The 26094-nt window shown below is 43.0% G+C and overlaps 1 protein-coding gene across 4 annotated transcripts in view; it reads left to right on the forward strand.

Annotated features, from left to right (window-relative positions):
- agbl4 (AGBL carboxypeptidase 4) overlaps positions 1 to 26094 on the forward strand; it is a 791814-nt gene that overhangs the window by 635486 nt on the left and 130234 nt on the right. For all 4 annotated transcript variants that reach the window (XM_080195501.1, XM_080195499.1, XM_080195498.1 and 1 more), the window contains one exon: positions 6993 to 7107. In XM_080195501.1, coding sequence (XP_080051627.1) covers positions 6993 to 7107 — 115 coding nt within the window. The remainder of the gene's footprint in view (positions 1 to 6992; positions 7108 to 26094) is intronic.

Here is a 26094-nt window from a genome sequence, read left to right on the forward strand (position 1 = left end):
CCATGATCTGCCACGAGGATGAAAATCCATCAAAAGCCATACCAACACCTTCCTCCTCCACACACAGGTTATTTTTTATAATCCCTAATAGGCTCTACTCTTTTTTTCAGTTATCATCCTGTTTTTTATGTATTTTTTAATGGGGTTATCTTTGATTTTATTAACTGATATTTCTTTCATGTCCTGACTACACCTTTACACTTTTGTTCTCTTCCAGGTTTTCTGCTGTATTGAGTTCTTAGCCTCTGTCATAAGCCTCTCTTTTTTCTTTATCCTTTGCTTTCTATTGCAGAACATCTAAGGGCCTCTGGATTTGTTAGTCAAACCTTTTTCTCTTTTTAAAGAAAAGTCCTTGCATGTAGCCTTCATTATATCTCCCTTGAAAACTCGCACTAATCTGCCATTGATTTACCCTCAAGTAGTTGTTTCCAGTCCAGATTCGCAGAATCACATCTCAGTTTCATAAAACTAGCCTTACCCTGGCTCAGAACTTTACTTTCAGGTTACTGTTATCTCTTATCATAATCATTCCAAATCTAACTGAATTACAATCACTTCTACCAAAATGCTCCAAAACTGATACACCTTCTACTAGCCCAGCTTCAATCCCTAAAACAAGGTTCAGAACTGTGACCGCCCCCTCTGCTCCCCCATTGTTGTGCTTGCTAGATACTGGCTAAAATTTTTCAGCTGAATGCATTTTACGGATTTTGCTCCCTCTATGCCTTTGGTATTAATTCTGCTCCACTTGATACTAGGACAATTGAAACCCCCTACTGTTACTGCCCTACTGTTCTCACTTTTCTCAGATGTTTGCCTACATATTTGCTCTTCTAACATAATCAGACTGTTTGGGGGTCTATTTCTTTCTTGTTTCTTGAACTCTGCATAACATCATCCCTCTTTCTGCCTTTGTCTTTGATGCTGATGTGGATAATGGCCCCTGGTTGTTTATTCTTCCTCATTAGAATATCCTGTAGCTGCTCAGTAATATTCCCTCGCACCAGGGAGGCAACATGCCTTCTTGGAGTCACATCTGTAGCCACAGAGGCATACTGTCACTATTGCTCTTCTACTCTTCCTCCCACTTTGCACCTGAGCTTCTTATATTTTGTGGAATTTGTTCTGTCTGCACTCTCTGGAGGAACCATCAAACTCACCAATATTCAGAAGTGGATACAGGTTGGAGAGTAAGATGCACTCACTGGCTCCCTGCCCTGCCTGCCTGGTACTCCTTGTCTTTCTGATGGTCATCCATTACCTTTCTGCCTGCACATTTTTTAAACTGTGAGATGACCACATCCAGAATTATGCTATACACAAGACTGCGAACCTTGCAAATGCCTCGTAATAACTCCAATCACGCATCCTGGACATTCTCTCTTCCACCTTCTTCCATTGGGAAAAAGATTCAAAAGTCTGAGGTCACGTACCGAACGACTCAAGAACAGCTTCTTCCCTGTTGCCATCAGACTTCTAAATGGACGTTCCTTGCATTAAGTTGATCTTTCTCTACATCCTAACTATAACTGTAACACTACATTCTGCACTCTTCTGTTTTCTTTTCTGTGAACTGTATGCTTTGTCTATATAACGTGTAAGAAACAATACTTTTCACACTATGCTAATACATGTGACAATAATAAATCAAATCAAATTATCATGCATGTTTCGAAACACAAAGCTGCAGCTATAATAGCTGCTGACACTTCTGCACCTGTTGTCAGCTAGGCCATGAGAAGTGCCCAGGATTTCCCGCGTGACGCAAGATGTACGTTCCTCAAGGCTGAGTTTCCAGCCATGTCTTTACTTTCTGGCCCATTATTTGCAAAACATACTACTTACTCACCAGTCACCTCCTTCTGTAGTTGGGACATCACTGTGGCTGTATTGCAGATGTTACTTTTATTATCAGAGATTTCACTGGAGGCTCTTCTCCCTTGCTTAACACCTCAGCTGCTGTAATCAGTCTTCACCCAGGTCCATCACTGCCACTTCTGGTAAGTCTCTTTGTAATATAATACATTCCTGCTCTCTTAACTAATGCCTTTAGATATCAGGTCTCAATGTTTTGCACACATTCATTCAGACCACTTCTTGTTTTGTAAAGGACCAGAGCAGCATTTCTTCCTTCACTCACCAAATTCCCTGAGTTAAGTGCTCTGTTTAAGGAGTACTTGATTTGGGCTGGACTTGATGCCACTTATTTTTGGTTTGTATGTTCTTTGAAGTGCTGCTGCTGACTTCTGAATTTACTGGAAAAAGTCAGACACTGGGTCCAATGGTACCCCAGAACTTTGGTAATTTCAGTTAAATTTCAAGTCCTCCAACATGGAAACAAATATGATGTCAATCCTGTGGCTTTTCAGCTATGAACTGACCTGCCCTAAAATCTTCCTTGACTCATTGGGCAGGATTTTATGTCTTCGCTCAACCCGAGACCAGAAAATGCCGCCTGAGACCTTCCCATTGTTTGCCCCTCACCTGCATCAATTCCCGTGGTGGGTGGGGTGGTAGAATTCCAGCAATTGTTTTTGTCTAAATTAACTCTGAAATATGCTTTGAAAACCTACAGGTACCGCCCAGCATCTGCCACTGATCTAACTAAACTTTGTGGCGACAATGAGGAATCTCAGGGTAGGGGGCGGGAGTTCCCTTCATCCCTACATCGTGAAGAAAGAAAAAAAAATGAATAAACGTTTCTCCTGCATCTTTCATGATTTAAGGATGTCCAGGGTGCCTCACTACTGCTGGGTTTTCAAGGTGGCTGGGTATCATCTGAAATTTGAGACTAAGCACAACTCACAAAGCCAGTGTCTCAGTTTAAAGATGTAACCATTATTTTGACCAGCAACCACTAGGAGAAATCATCAAAGGCTCGGGTCAGCTCTGAGAAGAGCAGCTAGACCCCTCCAATGAATTTTGACATATACAAGTCAAAACAGATCAATTATAGATTTTCTTGTAATTCTTCCTGCCTTTTATTAGCTTTAATCAATCATCTTCAATATACATAAATCAACAATAATACATGTACTTTGGCCAATCACATCTTGCTCTCCGGCATAATAACATTTCATTAGTCCTTAGAATCCAGATAAATCTTCCCATTTTAGCTAACTCAACATCCTGTAGCCCTTAGACAGCTGGCCACTAAGTTCAAAGTTAACATTCCCCCAAATTTCCCTCCAGATCATTGTCAAGTCAAACTAACACGTTTCCATCTTTGGGCATACATCCATCTTATCTGGACAGTGAATAAACCCTATTCATGAAGTTTGATTCAGTGTTCTGAATGTTCTTACCATTAGAAACTCTGCTGATAAAACTTACATATTTGCAAGTTTTCAATATTCCCTTAAAATATGGCTTTGTCCTAATGCCCTTTACAATGATGCTTTGCAACAATCGGCCCTTGTCTGAAGTGAACAATGATTCTTAAAAATACATTAAAAACATCAGCATATGTGTTTTTAAGTCATAATCACGTTTTAAATCTCACTGCATTTCAGATGTGTGTAAACAGCTTTCTTGTTAGCTAATAAGTCTGTTTAAATGTCACTTAACTCATTGCTGGTAGTTCTGTCAGTGTCTTACTGTCTAATGGTATAAAAATCTTTACTAACCTATTAGGATTTATTCCCATTTTTATGATAAAGTTTATTTATTTATTAGTCACATGTAGGTTCACATTCACACTGCGATGAAGTTACTGTGAAAATCCCCTAGTAGCCACACTCTGGTGCCTGTTTAGGTAGCCTAAGGGAGAATTTAACATGGCCACTGCATCTAACCTGTACATCTTTTGACTGTGGGAGGAAACCAGAACAGGGAGAATGTGCAAACACAGACAGTGACCCAAGCCTGAAATTGAACCCAGTTCCCTGGCACTGTGAGGCAGCAGTACTAACCACTGTTCTACCATGAAGTCACCGCTAAAATATGAAAAATGTGCCAGCCAATCTATTTACACACAACCAATTCCCATAATTAGCAATTTTAATTTTTTTACATACATTTGAGAGGATAAATATGGCTTCAGATTAACATCTCACCTGAACACTGGCACCACAGACAGTGCAGCACTCTCTCAGGACCGCATTAAGACTGTAAGTCCATGTGCTGAACTCTCAGGAGTGGGACTTGAACTCATAACCTACTAAACTCTGGAGAGCTGAATGATCCAAAGTGGGTGCACCTGGTTTACCTGCTAATGCAGCAGCTCTGCGCTGCCTGGCTGAAGTGGCATAGCCAAAACTAATGGCTATGATGGGTCTGGGCCACCATCTCACCTCCCCATACAGTGAAAGAAAGTAATATCATAGAATCACAAAATTCCTACATTGTAGAAGAAGGCCATTCAATCCATTGAGACTGCACTTACAACGATCCCACACAAGCCCCACAACCCCACATGAGGGACAATTTGCCATGGTCATAGATTTGTAGAGGTTTACAGCATGGAAACAGGCCCTTCGGCCCAACTTGCCGCCTTTTTATTAAACCACTAAGCTAGTCCAAATTGCATTTGGCCCATATCCCTCCATATCTATCTTACCTATATAACTGTCTAAATGCTTTTTAAAAGACAAAATTGTTCCCACCTCTACTACTACCTCTGGCAGCTTGTTCCAGACACTCACCACCTTCTGTATGAAAAAATTGCCCCTCTGGACACTTTTGTACCTCTGCTGTCTCACCTGAAACCTCTGCCCTCTAATTTTAAACTCCTCTAACTTTGGGAAAAGATATTGACTATCTTGCTGTTCTATGCCCCTTATTATTTTATAGACCTCTTATAAGATCACCCCTCAGGTTTCTAGGCTCCAGGGAAAAAAATTCCCAGTCTATCCAGCTCTCCTTATAACTCAAACCATCAAGTCCTGGTATCATCCCAGTAAACCTTTCCTGCACTCTTTCTAGTTTAATAATATCCTTTCTATAATAGGGTGACCAGAACTGTACGCAGTATTCCAAGTGTAGCCTTACCAATGTCTTGTACAACTTCAACAGCATGCCCCAACTTCTGTATTCAATGTTTTGACCAATGAAACCAAGCATGCTGAATGCCTTCTTCACCATTCTGTCCACCTGTGACTCCACTTTCAAGGAGCTGTGAACATGTACATCTAGATCTTTTTGTTCTGTAACACTCTCCAATGCCCTACCATTAACTGAGTAAGTCCTGCCCTGGTTCAGTCTATCAAAATGCACCATCTCGCATTTATCTAAATTAAACTCCAGTTGCTATTCCTCAACTCACTGGCCCAATTGATCAAGATCCTGTTGCAATTTGAGATAACCTTCTTCACTGTCCACTATGCTACCAATCTTGGTGTCATCTGCAAACTTATTAACCATGCCTCCTGTATTCTCATCCAAATCATTAATATAAATGACAAATAACATTGGACCCAGCATTGATCCCTGAGGTCAATCTACCTAACCTGCACAGTGGGAGGAAACCAGATCACCTGGAGGAAATCGACGCAGACACAGGGAGAACATGCAAACTCCACACAGACAATGACCCAAAACTGGAATCGAACCAGAGTTCCTGGTGCTGTGATGCAGCAGCTAGCTACTGTGCCACCGTGCCACCCCCAATACGGCAAATAGTCATGAATTTACAAGGCCAATATCTTTTGTAAATGTCAGTGTTCCCCATGGTTTGTACAGACTGATCTATTCTGTCAGGACTTTGGCACAAGTGAACAAAGCTTAGAGAGCTAACGCAATCAAAATGAAATCTGGCAAAACTCAGAAATATGACAGCAGCAAAATCATGAATAAAATGAATATCTTTGTGCTCCAAGGGCCTTTTATTCCTCCCTTGGATGACAAATTGATAAAAATGTAATGCCAGCTTGTCTTTTTTGCCACTGGCAACTTAAACTCTCAGTAGGTAGGCTTTTTAATGGCCTTAATTGGCCCTCTACTTGTTGGTGGGAGTGGCTTCAACTACCATGCATGGCGCGGAACTCTATATTGCAGATGTGTGGGATGACATCAGGATGCCTCCCCACATCATTTTGTACAGTTTTAGGTGCATTCAGGCTGGGTGCGGAGGAGAAGCACCATAAAATTCTGGCCTATAATTTTAGTATTCTGTCATAAGATGATGGAGTGACTTTAGTTTATTAATATCATTCTTAACTTACATTAAATTAACTTGTATAGAAGTGAGTGCATTGAAATAAGTGCATTATTTTTCCAGAAGCCATCTGCAGTTGAGGCTATGATATTCATTTTAAGTGGAATACATTTTCATTTCTATGATTTGAAATTATAGTTCTATTGGTGCCTTAGAAGCACAAGAACTTTATTAAAATATGCCACTGTGTGAAAAGGGTCCAATAAAATAACAAAATAATTCTAATTTTAAAACATGTTAATTTAATACTTCAATTTTAACCAGATTCTAATTCTGTGGAAGAATTTTATCAATTTCCTACATTGCTGACAACCAGGAAAGATGAGCAACAACACACCACATAGGTATAGCTGAGAAGCAAAGAGGGAAGCCGAGAATTAAAGATAGAGAAATAAATACGAATGTAATTTGCAACGAGAAAGTTGCCTTTGTTTTTCAGATGTTAAGTCATTCACTACTAACTCAGTGATGAGTGGAATTTTCCAGCACTGCGTTCTACATCTGATAGATTTCAATTGCAAGGCAGGTTAAGTTTTCAGTCAATGTACCGTGGCACTTGGCACAGCTAAGATATTTTAAATCTCTTGCTGCATGACTTTTCTTTCAAGGACAGATTGCTGCTATCGGTCTGTTAGTTTAGAATTGTGCAACTTGATGTGGATGGTCTGTTACTGGTGTATTTCTGTCTAGAGCACGGTCAGTCCTTTGAAACGAATTGCAACAACTTTCTACATTAGTCAGTAATCTCAGACAAAATCTGATATCAGAAATCTGTATAAAGTGATAAGAGCCCACCTTGGTAATATTTTGAAAATATCAATTTTTCTGTTCCTTCTAGGTTTTATTGATTTTCTTGTCAGTCAACACTCAGTTGCTAAAGCTCTGCGGGATGTTTTGGTCTTTAAAATAGTGCCAATGCTCAATCCTGATGGGGTATTTTTGGGAAACTATAGGTGAGTAAAATCATTAAATTGCAGATTTTAAACATAACACTTTCCATTTTAATGTATGATTGACCTGTTTCTGTATTTAATGTTGGCAATAAATGTATACTAATATTGGTGCAAAGCTCCTGCTGGCCCTCATCTTTGGAATAGAAACCATCTACCGAGGCCCAAACAGACTCTAAAGCAAAGTCAAGTGATACATTTTCCTTCAGGTAGTCTCATTTAACTTGTTTCACATATCACGTTGAACACTAATGCTGTAACTTAAAGTTGGTGCAAAGGCAAGATGATTTACAATGGTACTACAGTTGTAGTGTGAATGAACTCCAAGGCGTTTGACAAGGTACCTCACAAGAGGTTATTGCAGAAGGTCAGGGGACATGGAGTTGGGGGTAGGGTGTTAGCGTGGATAGAGGATTGGTTGTCAAATAGGAGGCAGAGAGTGGGGGTCAATGGGTGCTATTCGGATTGGCGGTTGGTGACTAGTGGGGTGCCCCAGGGGTCGGTGCTGGGGCCTCAGCTATTTACCATTTATATAGATGATCTGGAGGAGGGAACCGAGTGCAGGGTGTCGAAATTTGCTGATGACACCAAGATTGGTGGAAAGGCAAATTGTGCGGAGGGTGTGGAGAGTCTGCAGAAGGATCTAGATAGGCTGGGCGAATGGGCCAGGAAATGGCAAATGGAATTTAATGTTGGCAAGTGTGAGGTGGTCCACTTTGGTAGGAAGAATGGTAGGAAGGACTATTACTTACGTGGCGAAAAACTGCAGCAGGCGACGGTGCAGAGGGACCTCGGGGTCCTTGTGCATGAGTCGCAAAAACCCAGCTTGCAGGTGCAGCAGGTGGTCAGGAAGGCAAATGGGATGCTGGCCTTCATAGCGAGGGGGATTGAATATAAAAGTAGGGAGGTCTTGCTGCAGCTGTATAGGGCATTGGTGAGGCCGCAGCTGGAGTACTGTGTGCAGTTTTGGGCACCGCACCTGCGCAAGGATATTTTGGCCCTGGAGGGAGTGCAGAGGAGGTTTACTAGGCTGATACCGGAGTTGAGGGGATTGAGCTATGAGGAGAGGCTGAATAAACTAGGCTTGTACTCGTTAGAGTTTAGAAGAATGAGGGGAGATCTCATTGAGACGTATAAGATGATGAATGGGATGGATAGGATAGAGGTGGAGAGACTCTTCCCGCTCAAAAAAGACAGTAGGACTAGGGGGCACAGCGTCAAGATAAAGGGGAGGCGGTTTAGAACGGAGTTGAGGAGGAACTTCTTCACTCAAAGGGTGGTGAATCTCTGGAATTCTCTGCCCATTGAAGTGGTGGAGGCTGCCTCGCTAAATATTTTTAAGAAGCGGGTTGATGGGTTCTTGATAAGAGAGGGGATTAAGGGTTATGGGGAGAGGGCGGGAAAGTGGAACTGAGCTACAACAGATCAGCCATGATCTTATTGAATGGCGGGGCAGGCTCGAAGGGCTAGATGGCCTACTCCTGCTCCTATTTCTTATGTTCTTATGTTCTTATGTTATATAGCTTTCACTTTTAACCCTTCAGACAGTCAGATACTTACTGTAGAAATAATTATCAGAATTTAATGCCCAATTAATGTCCCCACTTAAAGGCCTCAGCCTGCCAGTGCTGGTACTCTGCTGCAGTGGAGGGGCCACACACCAAATGGACTAGCTGCCAACTGTACTCTGATACCTGCCTGAAACCTGTGCCTCCATCCTGCTAGAATCCGTACAAAAGTAGTCCATTTGGCCCATTGAGTCTGCACCCACTCTCCGACAAAGCATCTTACCCAGGCCCTAGACCTGTAACCCACATATTTACCCCACTAATTCCCCCAACCTACACATCTTGGGACACTAAGGGACAATATAGCATGGCTAATCAACTTATCCTGCATCTCTTTGGACTGTGAGAGGGAATCAGAGCATACAGACATGGGGAGAATGTGCAAACTCCACACAGGGAGCAGTGCTAATGATTGTGTCACCATTCTGCCCATCGCATCCTATGTGCAACAGAAGGCCCTGCTGGCCACACGGGTTGCTCCCTCCCCCTTGCTCAAGACCAACCCTTGCTTCTTAAATTGAACTGTCTCCCATCCCTTGCCAGCATCCAACTGACCAGCACGGGGGAGGCAGCCCCATTTAACCTGGATTCCAGGGCTTCTGTGAATGTTCCTCTCGCAGGGCCTCCTGCAGTTTTAGCAGTGACCACCACTCCTGGAAGCATTGAATCACCTGCAGCCTCTGATTGGCTGGCAGTTCTTGGAGGTGAACATCCATTCTGAATCTCCAGGAACCTCATCAGCAGACGGATAAGTGCCTGCTTGGTTTAAGCTTGTGGTTGAGCTCCTGGAAATGTACAAGCCTCTTTATTGAGCGAGTGAAGGGTCACCCTATGAGAAGCGGTCAGTGGAGATTTTTAAACCTGTTGCTCAACCCCAGATTGGCATTGTAGGTCCCAAGGTGTAGACTGACTTGCTGTAAACTACAAGTGCAGCCTTTCTCTTTGGTGTATAGTAAAGGGTGTTTGGTGACAGGAAACTGGCATTTGGACGCATTGCTACATTGGTGACGATTTCCTTTTTCTCCATCTCCGCCTCTGAAAGTCCATTATCTTCTCTGGCAACAAAAAGCCATCATGCTTCTTTTCCAGAAACTTGAACCCTATGGCACCAGTGGGAAAGACTGGGCCCAACATATGTGAGCACGTGCATTACTTCTTCCGTGCTAACAATACTGAAGGAGATGAAAAACAAAAGGTTATGTTATTGAGGCATGCAGGACCCCAACTTTCAGGGTGATAAGAAGTCTGAACTATCTGATGTCCCTGACTCAAAACGTTTAATGAGCTAATAGACTTGATGAAAAACCACGGCAATCCAAAGCCCCCTCTAATCCTTCAGAGACATCACTCTAACATAACTGGAACAACTCCTGGGGAACCTGATACTGAGTTCTTCGCAAGTTGTGGAAATTGGCAGAATATTGTGAATTTGAACTTACTCTGAATGAAATGTTGTGAGACAGATGAGTATGTAGCATAAATGACCTAATCACCTGAAGGAAACTGCTGGCAGAACCCAATTTGGGCATCAGGTCATAAATGTCCTCTGACTGTATGGAGAAACCACACGTAATGAATCCTCGATGGAGAGTGCTTGTGTAAATTAGTGTTAAAGGGCCTCTTTTGATATAGAAACCCTAACATCACCACTAGGCAATCAAGTAAACGCAGTGATCATCCCATGAATATTAGAGAACATGCTCCAGAAAGGTGCAATGCCAGTTGATGGATTATTGCAGCACTGTCAAAGGACACAGCCAAGGTGAAGTTTCAGGAACAGGCAAAATGCATGCTGCCGAATGAAAAAGCTGAGGCCATACAGGTATCCCCTCTTCCAGAGACAGGGACATAACAACTGAATCGTATCATCACAACAGAAGTTGCCCAATAATGGCAGAATTATTGGTGAATAGCCATCCTTTGAAGATAGAGGTGAACATGGGAGTTGCAATCTCTATTATCAGAGAACAGAAATAAAGGTATCTCCAATCTGGCATCCAACTCTGGAGTTTGGAAGATACAATGGCCAGGCTAGCCACTTACACAGGAGAACCTTTACAAATAAAAGGCACCACAATGGCCCCAGTAACTTACAGGCTGCAATCAACTCATTGTATGCAGGGCACAGACAAAGCCACATGAGGAGAATTGGCTCCAGCTGATCTGGCTGAACTGGTTGTAGATCTTCAGACTAGGCATGGAGGGACTCTGTAAAGCTACTAGTAGGTACCCTAGAGTTTTCCAAGAGGATCTGGGAAAAATAAAAGGGGCCAAGATTCGAATCTACGTTGACCCCAGTGCTACACCTAGGTATTTCGGAGCAAGTCTGGTCCCACACCCCGTGCTGGAGAAGGTGGACCTTAACCTTAACCAGGGCACCTTGAAAGTTCAGATATAGTAAGGTCCATGCAGTTTGCAAAATGGGCTGCACCTGTAGCCCTCTTCTTAGGCGCAATAAATCAGTTAGTCCTTGAAGGGACTATAAACTAATAAGTCAATCGGGTTTCCAAACGTGATAGGTCCTCATGCCCCAGATCAAAGATTTGTGCGTTAAGTTAGCAGGTGCAAAATGTTCTCCAAGTTGGACATGAGCCGCGTCTATCTTCATCTTGAATTGGACAAGTCCTCCCAGAAATATGTGACAATCAACATGTATAAGGGACTCTACGATATGTCCACTTGTCCTTTGTGATCTCATCAGCATGAGCCATTTTCCAAACAGTTATGGAGAACATCCTTTAAGGGCTACTACCCAAGGTAGCAGAATGCTTCCATGGCATCTTGGTCATGGGAGCCTCAAAACAAGAATACCTGGATAACTTAAAAATCTTGCAGAGATTTTCCAGAGCGGGAATTCACCTGAAGAGGGAGAAATGCATTTTCCAAGCAATTGAAGTAACCTATTTCAGTTACCAAGGAAGAATAGATTTTGTTTGTATTTCGAAGCCTGTCAATCAAAGAATTGACAGTTGGTACCCAAGTGGGACCAGGATGCTGCATTTGTTCGCAACTCCTCTGAGGGGCTGGGAAGCATGCACACTTGTGGAAGAAACCTACCTCCAAATATTGGTGTAGGGTGGGGGTATTTAAGGTGGGGTGTGGGGCTGGAAGGATTAGATCTACCCATTTCAGACCAAGCTACCTGCACCCATATCTCTTGCACCTGAACTTTTCAGGAAATATGATTGGGTGTTGGAATTCCAGAATCGTGTCCCATCCTCCAATCTTAAAGGGCTCATGTGTTGGACTAATTTGGCAAAAATCCAGGCTGTTAAATACATTGATGTTTTCCATTTGCTATTGGGTATGTGTTGTGTCAGTGTCATGTATTTTATTTAAAGGGCTAGCAACTACTTTCACATTTGTTGATTGTTTTCCATTGGAAGTTGTGGGTTAGTAAAAATGTTTGGTGGTCTGTACTGCCGTTGAAAGATGCTGATGTCTACAACAAATGGTGTGACATGTGGTGCAGGCCCTGTTTCTGATTTCAAAGATTCTGCACAATCAACTTGCTGCCAGATGTAGGGGCAGGAGCTTCTATTTCTCTTGGTATGGAAGGGGAAACAGGCTCTCAGCTGGAGGCCATATGCACCCAGTGTCTTCAGAGACTACTCCTATTTCAGTCTCAGTAAGAAGCAGTGCATTAGACACCTCCACTTCACCAAGGAAGTCCAGTTCAAAGCAGGGTGAGGTCAACACTATAATTGGATGTGAAGGTGGCCATGAATTTTTATACATGGGCTCCTTCTCGGCTGGAGCGGTCCTGGGGCAGCGTGATGGCGCAATGGTTCGCACTGCTGCCTCACAGTGCTAGGGACCTGGGTTTGATTCCTGGCTTGAGTGATTGTATGTGTGGAGTTTGCACATTCTCCCTACAAGATGTGCAGGTTGGGTTCATTGGCCATGTTAAATTCTCCCTCAGTGTACCCGAACAAGCACCGGAGTGAGGCAACTAGCAGATTTTCACAGTAGCTTTTACAGCACAGTAATGACATGTACAGTAGATTTTTACATGTACAGTAGATTTTTACAGTGTGAATGTAAGCCTACTTGTGATTAATAAATAAACTTAACTTTTACCTTTTTACTTTCAATATTGCAACATCTCCCAGCTTTCAGTCCAGTACTGCTTAAGAGAGGTCACTGGAACTGTGTGTGCAAAAAAACTGACTACATTTCATTCCCCTTGACCGAGAGAAGTAGGTGGAGTAAGCTGGCGTAGGGGGTACATAAGATGCAAAACAATGAGGCTTATACTTCAGGGGGGCCCAAACTTTTGCCTTTGCCAGCAACAAGTGGCTGCCTCATGCCTTGTGTATAAGCAAATGGCTACATAGATTCCTCTGAATCTGTAACACACCAACCATGTGTTCCGTCCCGCTGATTGTCCTGTCGCAACAGCCAGAGTCCTATGTGGCCATTTGTTTTGACAGGGTGCATTCTGGGTTCTGTAACCTGCCCTTGGCCATGCCCTCGCCGTCCCATACAAAATAATTGATGCAGGTGGTTTGCCAACACTATATAAAAAAAGGATGGAGATAATGCAGTGTGGTGATGGAGTGGTTCCCATGTGGATATGAAAAGGGTGGGATTGTGGGATGGCAATGGAAGAATAAACTGGTGATGTCTTAGTGGCTTCACTTTGAAACAAGAAGGATGAAAGTCTTGGTGCATGCAGAATGTACAGAACAGGATCCCCTGTGGTTTGCTGCAGATCAGATGTTATTACAGCACATGCTACAACCTGATTCGGCTGGTGTTCTGACATTCTGTTTATAATGGGGACATATAAACCTGGAGCTTCATAGCCTGTGCTCCCCCTGTTTCTGATGTGTGTTTCAAGTCTTCTGTGACAATGCTGCATCATTCATACCAACTTCCAAAGTTGCAACAAATGACCGTTACTCTTGTATGATTTTGTAAATCAGATGATCTATAGATTATATGGTTAAACGTTCTATCTACTCTTACCATTTGCTTAAAACCATTCTACCTGATTTTCTGTCAGAATGTCTAAATTTTAAAAGGAATGCAAGGTTTTAAAAAAATGTGAGAGTTATAGCGCTGATCTGCAGTCTAGTTTTAAACCTTTCTGAAGAGAATAACAGATACATGTGAGTATACCTGAGTGCTGGGTGAAGTCCTGAAGAGTAATTGCTTTTATGACCATGGGGATGATCTTCCAGTCTTCAAACTATTCCAGCAGCTTAAGCTACGCTGTGGAGTTGATGGGAAGAGTTACAGACGCTTGATTACCTCGATTATAACACACACTCATCGTTTAACCTCTGCATATTTCAAGGGTTAATATCCCCCCAGGATAAGGATGGCACAGTGGTTGGTGTTGCTGCCTTGCAGCTCCAGGGACCTGGGTTTGATTCCCAGCTCAGGTCATGTCTGTGTGGAGTTTGCACATTCCCCCCGCATCTGCGTGGGTTTCCTCCAGGTGCTCCAGTTTCTTTCTGCACTCCAGGGATGTGAGTGTTGGGTGGATTGACCATGATAAATTGCCCCTTAATATCAGGGAGACTAGCTCGGGTAAATGCGTGGGGTTGTGGGGATGGGGCATGGGTGGGATTGTGATCCATATAGACTCGATAGGCTGAATGGCTTCCTTCTGCATTGTAGGATTCTATGATTCTATAAAATAGAAATATTATTTCTGTCTGGGTTACAAATTTGAAAAGCTGAATTCTCTCCTATTAGTATGTTAGCAGAGTGTGAGGTATTGCCTGGCAAAGTGAATCGTTCACTAACACAATCCAGATTTCTCACTGGGCCTTCATTTGTTACGGAGGGTGGGCTTTGAGCCAGCAGCATTATCCTTGTTCAGTTTATTGCTGCTGTGATTATGGTAAATTCTATTCCGTTTTTAAAAGCATCAGCAACTTCAAGGTACACATTCCTTTCCTGAGCAGTGAAAGAGCAGCAATAATGTCTGAAGCATCAGCATCAACAGCTTTGCAAAGATGGTAAAAGCTGTAATTCTCAAATGACCCACAGGAAGTAATTCCAGCTAAAGCAAAGGTGCGAAAAGACAGATTGCTGGGCACCAAGGGCATAGAGCTTGTTAAGAAGGTGATGAGAGTGCTAGAGGAATTTGATAGAGGCTGTCAATGCCTCGTGCATTATCTCAAAGAACTGCCGCACAGTAAAGGAAGAGATTTGATGATCTCACATTGAAATCCGACATGCTCATTCAATAGATTTTCATTTATGTGAAATTTTGCTTGTTCGTTGAGAGCTGTCGAATAATTTCCTTTCAGTGCATGGTTTAAATACTGCATATTATCAATGTGTGTGTTGGGAGTAGTAAGTGAATGTCAAACATAGTTTTAACTTAATTGACCTGCCTACTATTAAATATTATTGTGCTGTAAGTGGAAAATGTTTCATCTTTCCATCAACTTCCAGATTGTCCCAGACATGCCTCTGATGCTGGCTGTATTATAGGGAAGGCAGATGGATGACTCATCTGTACATCCTGTGAAATTACTGTATAATAAACATTGTGGTCAAGGACACATCAATTTCAATGTTACTCCAAGTTCTAGTACTTTGGCTGGTGATCCATTGTTTTGCATTCTGTCAATCCAATCCAGGTATTGCAGGTCTATCTAATTGATCCATCCTGCTTCAGAGAAGGAGCAAAGGATTAAATAGGATTTAGGTATGTTAGACAGCATGAAAAGTGCTCTATCACTAGCACAAAAGGGCATCTACAGAAAGAGATAAGCAGAATTCATTAGCAGATGGTTAGTAAAGGCAAATGCTTCTTGATTCAAAGAAACAGAGATCAGTTTGATGTCACCACTAAGATGTGTGAATATATCTGATTAACTATAGGATTGAAAACTCTCACATATGTTCCCTAATCATAGTATAGCAAGCTATCATTGATACTATGTGAAAGAAGGCAGCCAGCATGCACTGCTTGGCTGCATCATAGAGATAGCAACAAAATATCTCCAGGCATTAGCCTACCCAACTTCAGTCCAAGGCCTTGCGCTCAACATGATCTATACAGGACACTTGCCAATACGTACCTCGGCCCATAGCTAAGGACTAGGAGTGCTCTCCTTTGGCAATGTGCCACTGCCAAGTCTCCAAGGGGATATATTTGCTCACCTAGTTGGCCAGTGTTACTGACACACCTTGGAAGCCAGCAGTTTTGGAAGTCAGTGCACCAACGGTAAACTACTAAGCCAAACTGTAGGAAAGGATATAAATCAACAAATAATAGGAGCATGTAAAAAGAACAACATAATAATTATGGATAATCTTCATATTGATTGAGTTAATCAAGTTAGAAAGGGTAGCCACAACAACAAATTTATTGAGGCATTAGGGATAGTTTCCTGGAGCAATATGTCATGTAGCCAACGAAGGAACAGGCTATCTTGGATCTGGTAAGGGTAATGAGGCAGGATTAATAAATTACCTCACAGTAAAAAATCCCCTAGGAAGTAGTGATCATAACATAAGAGAGTTTAATATTCCATTTGAGGGTGAGAAACTTGGGTCAGAAAAAAACTGTGTTCAAATTAAATAAAGGGAGAGTTACAATGAAATAAGGACAGGGTTAGCTAAAATAGACAGGGCAGATAGATTAACAGGAAGGACAGTAAGCAAGCAGACATTTGAGAATGTAATTCATAACTCTCAGCAAAATGTATCCCAGTGAGGAGGAAAGATTCTAAGAGAGGGATAGACCAACATGACTAACCAAGGAAATTAAGGAGAATATTAAGTTAAAAGAAAATACATATAAGGAAGCAAATGTCCTGAAGACTGGGATATATTCAGAATCTAGCGAAGGAGGTCTAAAAAGATAATAAGAGAAAATAAACCATGAAAGAAAACAAGTGAGGAATATAAAAAATGATAATAAGAACTTCTTTAAGTATATAAAAAGGAAGAGCACAGTCAAAGTAAAATAGGTCCCTTAGAAAATGAATCTGGCAAGATAGTTATGGGGAACAAGGAAATGGTGGAAAAGTTGAACAGATATTTTGCATTAGCCTTTACAGTGGAAGATACTTTGAACATCCTATTAATTCTAAAGAATATGGGAGAGAAATTAATTCCCATCAGTAGAGAATTAATATTAGGCAAACTAACTGGGCTAAAAGCAGATAAGTCCGCTGGCTCTGATGGCTTGCAACCTAGGATACTAAAAGAAGTAGGTACTGAGATAATAAATGCATTGGTTGCCATTTTCCAAAAGTTCTTGGAGTCTGGAAAAGTACTGGAAAACTGCCATTGTGATATCCCTACTCAAAAAGAGAGGAAGGCAAAAAGAGGGTAACTGTAGGCCAATTAGCCTAACATCTATTATTGGAAAAATGTTGGAATCAATTATTAAGGAAGTAATAACAGCAGATTTGGAAAATCAAAGTCCAATCAAGTCGAGTCAGCATGGCTTTATAAAAGGAAAGTGGTATCTGAGGAAGTCTCAGCAGAGTGGATAGAGGGGAACCAGTAGATGTGTTGTATTTGGCCTTCCAGAAAGCGTTTGACAAGGTACCTCACAAAAGGTTAAGTCGTAAGATAAGAGCCCATGGAGTTGGAGGCAATATATTGGCATTGATAGAGAATTGACAAAGAGAATTGAAAAAGCGAGTGGGGATAGGGGTTCTTTTTCAGATTGGTGACCGTAACCAGTGGGGTTCCACAGGGATAAGTGCAGGGACATCAACTATTTACAATATATATTTTAAGACTTGGAGAAAGGAAGATATGTACTGTGCCAAATTTGCAGATGACACAAAAATAGATGGAAAGACAAGTTGCAAGAGGGATTTGGTTTACAAATAGATATTGATGAGTTAAGTAAGTGGGCAAAAAGTTGGCAAATGAAGTATTGTTCACTCTAGAAGGGAGAACAAAAAAACAGTATTATTTAAATGGAGAAGAACTGCAGAAAGCTACAACATAAAGGGACTTGAGCATGTTTGAGCACAAAACATAGAAAGCTAGCACACAAGTGCAGCATGTAGTAAGGAAGGCTAATGGAATGTTGATCCATGTTTCAAGGGGGTTGGAGTATAAGAGTAGGGAAGTTTTGCTGCAACTGTACAAGGTACTGGTGTGGCCACATCTGGAGTACTGTGCGATTTTGGTCCCCTTGTATGAGGAAAGATATTTTGGAGTTAGTTCAGAGAAGGTTTACTGGGATGATCCCCAATATGGAGAGATTGCCTTCTGAGCAAAGGCTAAACAGATTGGGACTCTATTCATGGGCATTTAGAAGAAAGAGGTCTCATCAAAACATATTGTAAGTGTTGAATGAATGTGAAAATGGGAGAGAATCATGCCCATTTTCTGGGTGAGCTCCCAGAAGCAATCTACAGCACTTAGAATTAAAAAAAAGAGCCCAGCCATGATTGTCACCAAGAGGGGCATGCCAGGAAGCCAGCTGCTGAACTCTGGAGGTGCCATTGCGCAAGTACCTGGATCTCCCAGTGCACTGTGTACAGTGTGTAGGTCTGCCAAGCCCCCCCCCGGCTTTCTCCTGATTATCCCACTCCCCCAAGACATCAACATCCACCACCCACCCCCCCCCCCCGGTCACACTCATAGACATTCAATCCTCTCCCATCACTGCCTTCTCCGATCGCCGCCCTGGCTGATCCCTGTCCCCACCATTGATACAGAGTAACCCCTTCTACACCCCCACTATGGAGCTCCCCCTTCCCTGCCTCTTGTCGTGGCCCCACCCCCTGTAATGGCCCCAACCCTGGGTCACCTTCTTTGGACCATTCACATCGCTCGGGCCCATCTCCCTTGGCACTGGCTGGTGCCACATTGGCAGTGCCAGGCTGACAGTACAATTGGCACTATTCAAGAGACACTACCTGGCCTTGTCCCTGACCACCCGGAAATTCCATAACCTCCAGTCCCACCAATGAGGCTATCACATCAAGTCCCTGTTGGTGGAACCATATGTAATCCTCACTGGCGAAGACCTGGACTGGCGAGCAGGAGAAGGTAAGTGAGCCCAGACAATAGCATTCTGGACTCACTAATTATATGTAATCTAGGGTTTACATATTGAAATTATTGTCTTGGTCAGCAACTCATTGCGGTGAGATCGTGAGAGATGAGTAATCAGGCACAGACCCGATTTTACACCTCTTGTCATATTACATCTTTTATACCTCTCGTATAATTTATACCTCTTGTCTTATTGGCTCATCACACCGATTGATAGACATGATGAGCCAGTAAGAATGCTGCCATAGGGTTAAGGGTCTTGACAGGGATTTTTCCTCTCATGGGAGAGTCTAGGACCAGAGGGCATAGTCTCAGAATAAAGGGGTGCCAATTTAAGACTGAGATGTGGAGGAATTTCTCCTCCCAAAGGGTTGTGAGCTTTGGAACTGCATGGCACAGAGAGCTGTGGAAGCAGAGCCTTTGCCCAAACTTTTACCCTCCTGCCCACCACGGGAATCAGAGCAGGCAAGGGGCAGACCATGGATAGGTCCATTGACCTTGGGTGGGATTTTTTGGTTTTGGGATGAGTGTGGCTGTAAATTCCCATCCATTGGTATATTTTAAGCTGAGATAGATTGATTCTTGACCAGTATGGGAATCAAGGGTTATAGGGAAAGGGCAGGAAAGTGGACATGAGAAATTTCAGATCAGCATGGTCTTATTGAATGGCAGAACAGGCTTGAGGGCATGAAGGGCCAATTCCTGCAAGAAAACTGCCTGCTGATTACCACGCACCATCCCTTCTCAGCTGATGAATCAGTTCTCCTCCATGTTGAACACCACTTGGAGGACTTAAATGTCCATTAATAAGAAAGGTCTGGCCATAGCTCCATTGACTGTGCTGGCCAGGATCTAAAGGCCATAGCTGCCTCACTGGAAGTGCAGGCAGTGCGAGGGAACCAACAAAAGGGAAATACATAATTGAACTCAATCTCACTAATCTACCTGCCACAAATGCATCTGTTCAAGAAGTAGGAGTGACCACTCATTCGATTCACTCCACATGATATCAAAAAAATGGCTGAAGGCACTGGATATTGCAACAGCCCTGGGCCTTGACAATATTCCACTGAAGATTTGTGCTCCAAAACTTGCTGCGCCCCTAGTCAAGCTGTTCCAGTACACTGGCATCCACTTAGCAATGTGGAAAATTGTCCAGACATGTTTTGTACATAAGAAACGGGACAAATCCAATCCAGTCAATTACCACCCCATCAATGTACCCTTGATCATCATCACTAAAGTGATGGAACAGGTCATTAGCATCGCTATCTAGCAGCACTTACTCTGCAATAACTTGCTCAAGGATGCTCAGTTTGGGTTCTTCCTGGATCACTCAGTTCCTGACCTCATTAAGCCCTGGTTCAAGCAGGGACAGAGGAGCTGAACTCCAGAAGTTAGATGGAGTGACTGCCCTTAACATCAAGGCAGCATTTGACTATGTATAGGATCAAGGAGCTTGAGGAAAACTGGAATCAATGGGAATTTTGGGAAAACCTTCTGGTTGGAGACATGACTAGAACATAGGAGGATAGTTGTAGTGATTGGAGGTCAATCATTTCAGCTCCAGAACATCATTGCAGGAGTTCCTCAGGGTAATGTCTTAGGCTGAACCATCTTCAGCTGCTTTATCAATGACCTTCCTTCCATCATAAGGTCAAAAATGGGGTGTTCACTGATGACTGCATAATGGATACACATTTGGGAAACAGTGATCACGAAATCAATGTTTTGTTATGGAAAAAGCTGATAGAAAATTAATCATACAAATATTCAACTACAGGACAACTTATTGCAGGGAAAACAATAAGCAATCAATGGGAGGTTTCCAAAGAGGAAATAGTTCCTGTACAGACCAAGCACAATTCCATGATGGGAAAGGAAAAGCACCTAAGGCTAGACCTTCTTTGGGCAGCATGGTAGCACAGCACCAGGGTTCAATTCTGGTGTTGGGTAACTGTGTGGAGTTTGCACATTCTCCTGTGTCTGCATAGGTTTCCACTAGGTGGCCCAGTTTCCTCCCACAGTCCAAATATGTACAGATTAGGTGGATTGGCTGTTCTGAATTGTCCTTTAGTGTCCCAAGATGTGTAAGGGATTAGGTGAACTAGTGGGGTAAATGTGTGGAGTTATGGGCGTAGGGCACAGGATGGACCTGAGCAAAATTCTCTTTCTGAGAATTGGTGCAGACTGGATGGGCCAAATGGCCTTCTTCTGCACAGTAGGGATTCTATGATTCTTTGCTGACTAAAGATGTACAGATTAAAATGAAACAGAAAAGATAAAGACAAATGTTGGATTGATAATTCAGTCGGGAACCAAGCAGAACACATAAAATACAGGAGAGAACTGAAAAGACGTGGGAGACTAGATTAAAGGGAATCCAATCTTTTTAATGAAATATATAAGTAATGAAAAGGTAGTTAAAGGAAGGTGGGGCATCATGTATTTGCATGTAAATTTTTATTTCTTATGTTTGCAACACAAAGCATTAATGATTACTGTGTCCTGAAGAGATATATGTATGCATTCATTGTTCTGATGTGCATGACTGGCATACAAGGCTTCCTCCTGCTTGTGTGCATTTATAAAATCCTTGCAAATGTCCCAAGCTAATTACAAGCTGTTAAATTTGATGACTAATATGCCTTTTCAAAAGTTGAAACATGTTCAGGTCTCTGAAAAGTTGCCAAGATAAATGTGATCACATTTTGGTGAATTTTATAACGTTGTGTTCCAATGCTTCTCAGAGATATTTCATTGCTTTGCTTGTTGAGCAGCAAAGGTGGAAAAAATCCAGCATTCCTGTAACTATTTACCTTCTATCCAAATGAACAGGAGTGCCCATTTTTATTATTACACCATTTATTATTGCAGTGTTAATGCACTTACCCTGAGGTAAATGATACACAACTGTATGTGGGATAACAAAAGATACTACATGCTAATTGCAAACTCGTATTAACAGCCGTTGGATTCGATTTCAAAACTGCTACAGTCCCTGCTACAGTCACCAGAGATAACGGGGGCAATTTTACCATTGCATTGCACCCGTTTTCAGGTGTGACGTGGTGGTAAAGTTGTGTGTAAAGTGCATTACGCAATTGGCACAGGTTTTTGCGACCGGTATCATTTTACAAGTATTGGACTTTTGTCACGGGCAGCCTTTCGCTGGAAATGGGTGAGAGGCAGGTTAATGCATGTAAATTCATTTTAATGTTGTTTTACATATGCTTAGCAAGCCCCCCAGTCAATCATCCAGGCCCACCCCCCCTTTAGACCTCGCTGGGAAAGGTTCTCACAGGCAAGGAATCAACATGCTTTCTATGAACGTGCCTCGCCGGTGGAACTGGAGGCAATTGAGGCCCCCCAGGAGGCTGAGGGCAAGTGCGGTTGTGCCCATGGGCAGTGCCACATTGGCAGTACCAGTCTGGCATCTGGGCAATGCTGGGGTGAGGCCAGTGGAGACAGGGCCAGTGGGGATGGGGGTGTTGGGGCCAGTAGGGAAGGGGCTAATGGGGGGAAGGTGCCCACTACCACTCTGCAGTGATTGGTGGGGGGGAGGGAGGGAGCTGGGGCCCACTGCCACTCTGCAGCGATGGGTGGTGGAGAGGGGGCCCACTGCCACTCTGCAGGGATCGGTGGGGGGAAGGCAGCAAGTCCACAATTGGCGGGGGGTGTGCGGGGAGATGGCAGGTCTGCAATTGGTGGGGGAGGAGAGATCCGCGATTGGTTGGTGGGGGCAGGGGTCAGTGGGGACTGCTTCTCGGCTTGTGGGCCCCTGTGTTTGCAGATGGGGAGCTGCTTCAGGCTGCTTGCAATGACTGACAGCTCTCTCTTTTCTGCCAGAGGCTTGCGACTGCTAATGTGCATGTGCAGCATCAGAGGCCTGCACATGCACATTACCTCCTTCTGCAGGGTTTCAGGCATGTTAAGCCCTGCCCACAGGTCTCTGTAGCGAGCTACAGGCTTGCTCAAAATTTTGCAATCAGAGTACATATGGGGGGGCCTGAAAACACGCCCAAAAGACGGATCTGAAATGTTCCCAGTTTCAAGTCCCCCCAGCACTTAGAAAAAAAGGTAAAATCGCACCCAATGATTTCAACCTACTCTATTTTGAATGCAAACAATATGCTTGATTAGAAATTAATTGGACTTTTTATTTGTAATTGACTGTATTCTCAAAATATTTCACTTTATGAACAGTGTTGAAATTCCAACACAAATCAATGATTGAAATAAATAATCTACAATTGATCTAATTCTATTTGTTAGTTGCATCACTCCATATCAACTGTTTTATTTGCTAACACATGAACAAGGAGGAGGCATCGGCCAATCAGCCTCTTGAGCCTGCCTTGCCACTTAATAAGACCATGGCTAATCTGATAGTAAACTCAAATTTGCATCCTGCCTATCCCCGATAACCTATCACCCCCTTTCTTATCAAGAATCTATACACCTTTGTCTTTTAAATAGTCATGGATTTTGCTTCCACCATCTTTTCAGAAAGAGAATTTGAAAGACTCATGATTCTCTGAGTGAAAACATTTTGCCTCATGTTCATTTTAAATTGTCAACCCTTTAAAACTCATCCAAATTATTTTGCAGTGATCAGGAGTGTAATTTCTGCAGTAGAAAATCAAAAAATATCATGGTTTAGTGTTTCGGATCTGGAATGCACTGCCTGAGAATATAATGGTGGTGGGGTCCAATGAAGCTTTTATGCGGAAATTGGATCATTGGGCCTGAAATTCTGCAGAGTCGCAGAGTTGGGTTGCCACTCTGCTCCTGCTTTCTCACCTGAGGTTCTTTTCGGAGTTATCTTCCACAACCTTCTGACTGAGACTTGGCACGATCTAGGCAGTGCAGCATGTCCCTGGGGCATGACATTGAGGGCAGCTCAATTGGATGTAAAGAGGCCACTCCCTTTTGTTATGATACTAGGTGCTGTAAACCAGGTAAAGGTCCGCCCAAGTTCAAAACTTATTGACAAGCCAGGGAGAACATAAGTGCTCAAAGTAGATTTTGTGCGGATGGCAGATTTTTGGGGGGTCCTGGGACAGTAGGGTGGGGGATACATGCGGAGGGGATGGTCAGGTCAGGCAGTGCCACGGGGAGAGTGTTGTCAGTTCAGGCCTTGGAGTGGATTAGGCTTTGGGGGTGGAGGGGGAGAGTTTGTGCTTATTTGGCATGCTGGGACAGGTTGGATCTTGGGGAGGTGGGTCTTGTTGGGGGCAGCGGGGCTCAGTCTGTGCCTTGGATATTGGCTGTGTCAGATGGCAGGCCACGAAGGTTGGGAGTTCAGCTCATTGTGGGAGACCCCTGGTAGGGGGGAGGAAGAATCCCGAGGGGGGAAGAAATCCTATGATGGGGGGAGTTCTGTGGGATGCGTATCCTTTGCTGGGGAGAAATTCCCATGTGGAGGAAATCCCATGTGGAGGGAGTACCGTGGAGCGGGGGGGGAAGGCCTTCTTGGGGCTGGGGTGTCCCATGGGGGTTTGGGTGTGCTGCAAATGGGGAGAGGTGGGGGAGCTCCCATGGGGACCTTAGTTTGTTTATGTACAATTGTTACCCAGAAATTAGAAGTGTTTTTCATCCTTCTAGCTTTTCCTGGTTAACTATTGATGTAACACAGTTGGAACCATGCAAGTTTGTGATTTAAATCCCTTTTTTGGATGGCTCCTGGTGCAGGGTCATTGTCCGAGGGAATTTTGCACTTTCCGGACAATTTTGTGCAAGCTTACCTGGGAACGTCTGGCGGGGGTGGGGGAGACCCCAGAGCATCTTTGGGGTACCCCTCCTTTCACACTGCCCTGCAGCTCTAAGTTATGGCCCACTTACCTGAAAAGAAAATATCTGAAGCTTTGGAGGGGAGAGGTAGGATTGTGGCATGAAGTGAATTGCTCCTTTAGAGGGACAGAACAGATCAGATGGGTCAAATGGCTTTGTGTGTTGCAATCATTTTATCATTCATTCTGTGAATGGTGTTTGCTGCCATTGCAGCAATTTCTGGGCCAATGTGATTCAGAAGATCTACTAACCAGAATTTTAAAATGTTTAGTTTATTTCCATAATCAATATATTTGCTCTTAGATCACAGAGAACAATCTTAAAACTTTTCCTGCAATTCGCTTGTCTTTGAAACCTCCTTCAAAACCCTAAAATCCTACAGACCTCCAAACTAAAGGTACTGCTTTTCAAAGCAAAATGTGTCAGTTTAAAAAAAATTACATGAAGTACCATGGCTATTACATTAAGCCTTAAAATAATATGGCCATGACAAAATAAAGTTTCTGTTCCTCAGTACTGCAACCCTTAAATCTCAGAACCCTATTCCCATGCATGGTGACCTGCTTCCCACAAAGCTCACACTCCATACATAATTTGGAGCCAAATCAGAAGCTGTTACAATTACTGTGCACCGTATGTCAGATTGATGTCCAGATGTTTGCCAAATATGCATGAGAATTGGTTCAGGTTCTGGAATTAGAACCTGTTTGGTTCAGGTTCTGGAATTAGTAGCAAGAAAGGGCATTGCTGTATTCTAGGGAAGCCTTCCTTCACACAAACATTAAGATGAAGTAACAATGAGATATCTGCCAATTGGAGCAAATAATGTTTTGCCTTCACCTAAGACTTGAAATGTGCTAAACATTCTGAAAGACGATGCAAAAAGTTTCTTTTCAGGCACCAGAGCACACTTCAATAGAAATTGACAGAGAAGAGAGGCATGTACACCTTTCACTGCAAAATTGTGACCCAATCCAATTGTATATTTTGACAAGATGTGGAAGCTTTTGAGTGACATTGTAACTGTTGAATTTTCTCTTATGAAATCAGATCAAGTGCAAACTGTAATGTGACAGGAGAAAGGCAGCATTACAGGAAAATGATCTGCTACTGCCCTGTTTATAATTGAATAATAATACTAGAAATATGGATGACTTGCAGTTTTGAGGTGGGTTGGTTAACAGACAAATCAATGACCAGATAAAAGTAGGTCTAATTATCTAGATCAATTAAAGGCTGATGTGGTGATATTGTATTCAAAACCATTGCTACTATCAAGTTTACTATAATAGCAAGATTTTACACAAAAGTGAAAGGAAATAAGAACTAGAGATTACAGTTTGAATGAGTTGCTCAGTCTTATTTCTTGAGAATGAGCATAATAAAACATGATGGGCGAGACTCACCGGCTTCCCACCACGTGTTTCCTGCAGACGGGAGGTCACGCGTTGTTTGCCATCAGCAGAATACTCTGGGCCTGCCGCTGCCAATGGGAATTCCCACTGACATCACCCCATGCCAGCAGGAAACCAGTTGGGGGAGGGGTCTGCCTCCAGGACCTGAGAATCCCACCACCATGAATGGCTGGAGATTTCTGGCCAATATATATGAAAATGCATTTAGTTTCTTGAAG

This window comes from Carcharhinus amblyrhynchos, chromosome 9 (assembly GCF_965287045.1).
Source record: "Carcharhinus amblyrhynchos chromosome 9, sCarAmb.v2.hapA, whole genome shotgun sequence".
NCBI classification, from domain to species: domain Eukaryota; kingdom Metazoa; phylum Chordata; class Chondrichthyes; order Carcharhiniformes; family Carcharhinidae; genus Carcharhinus; species Carcharhinus amblyrhynchos.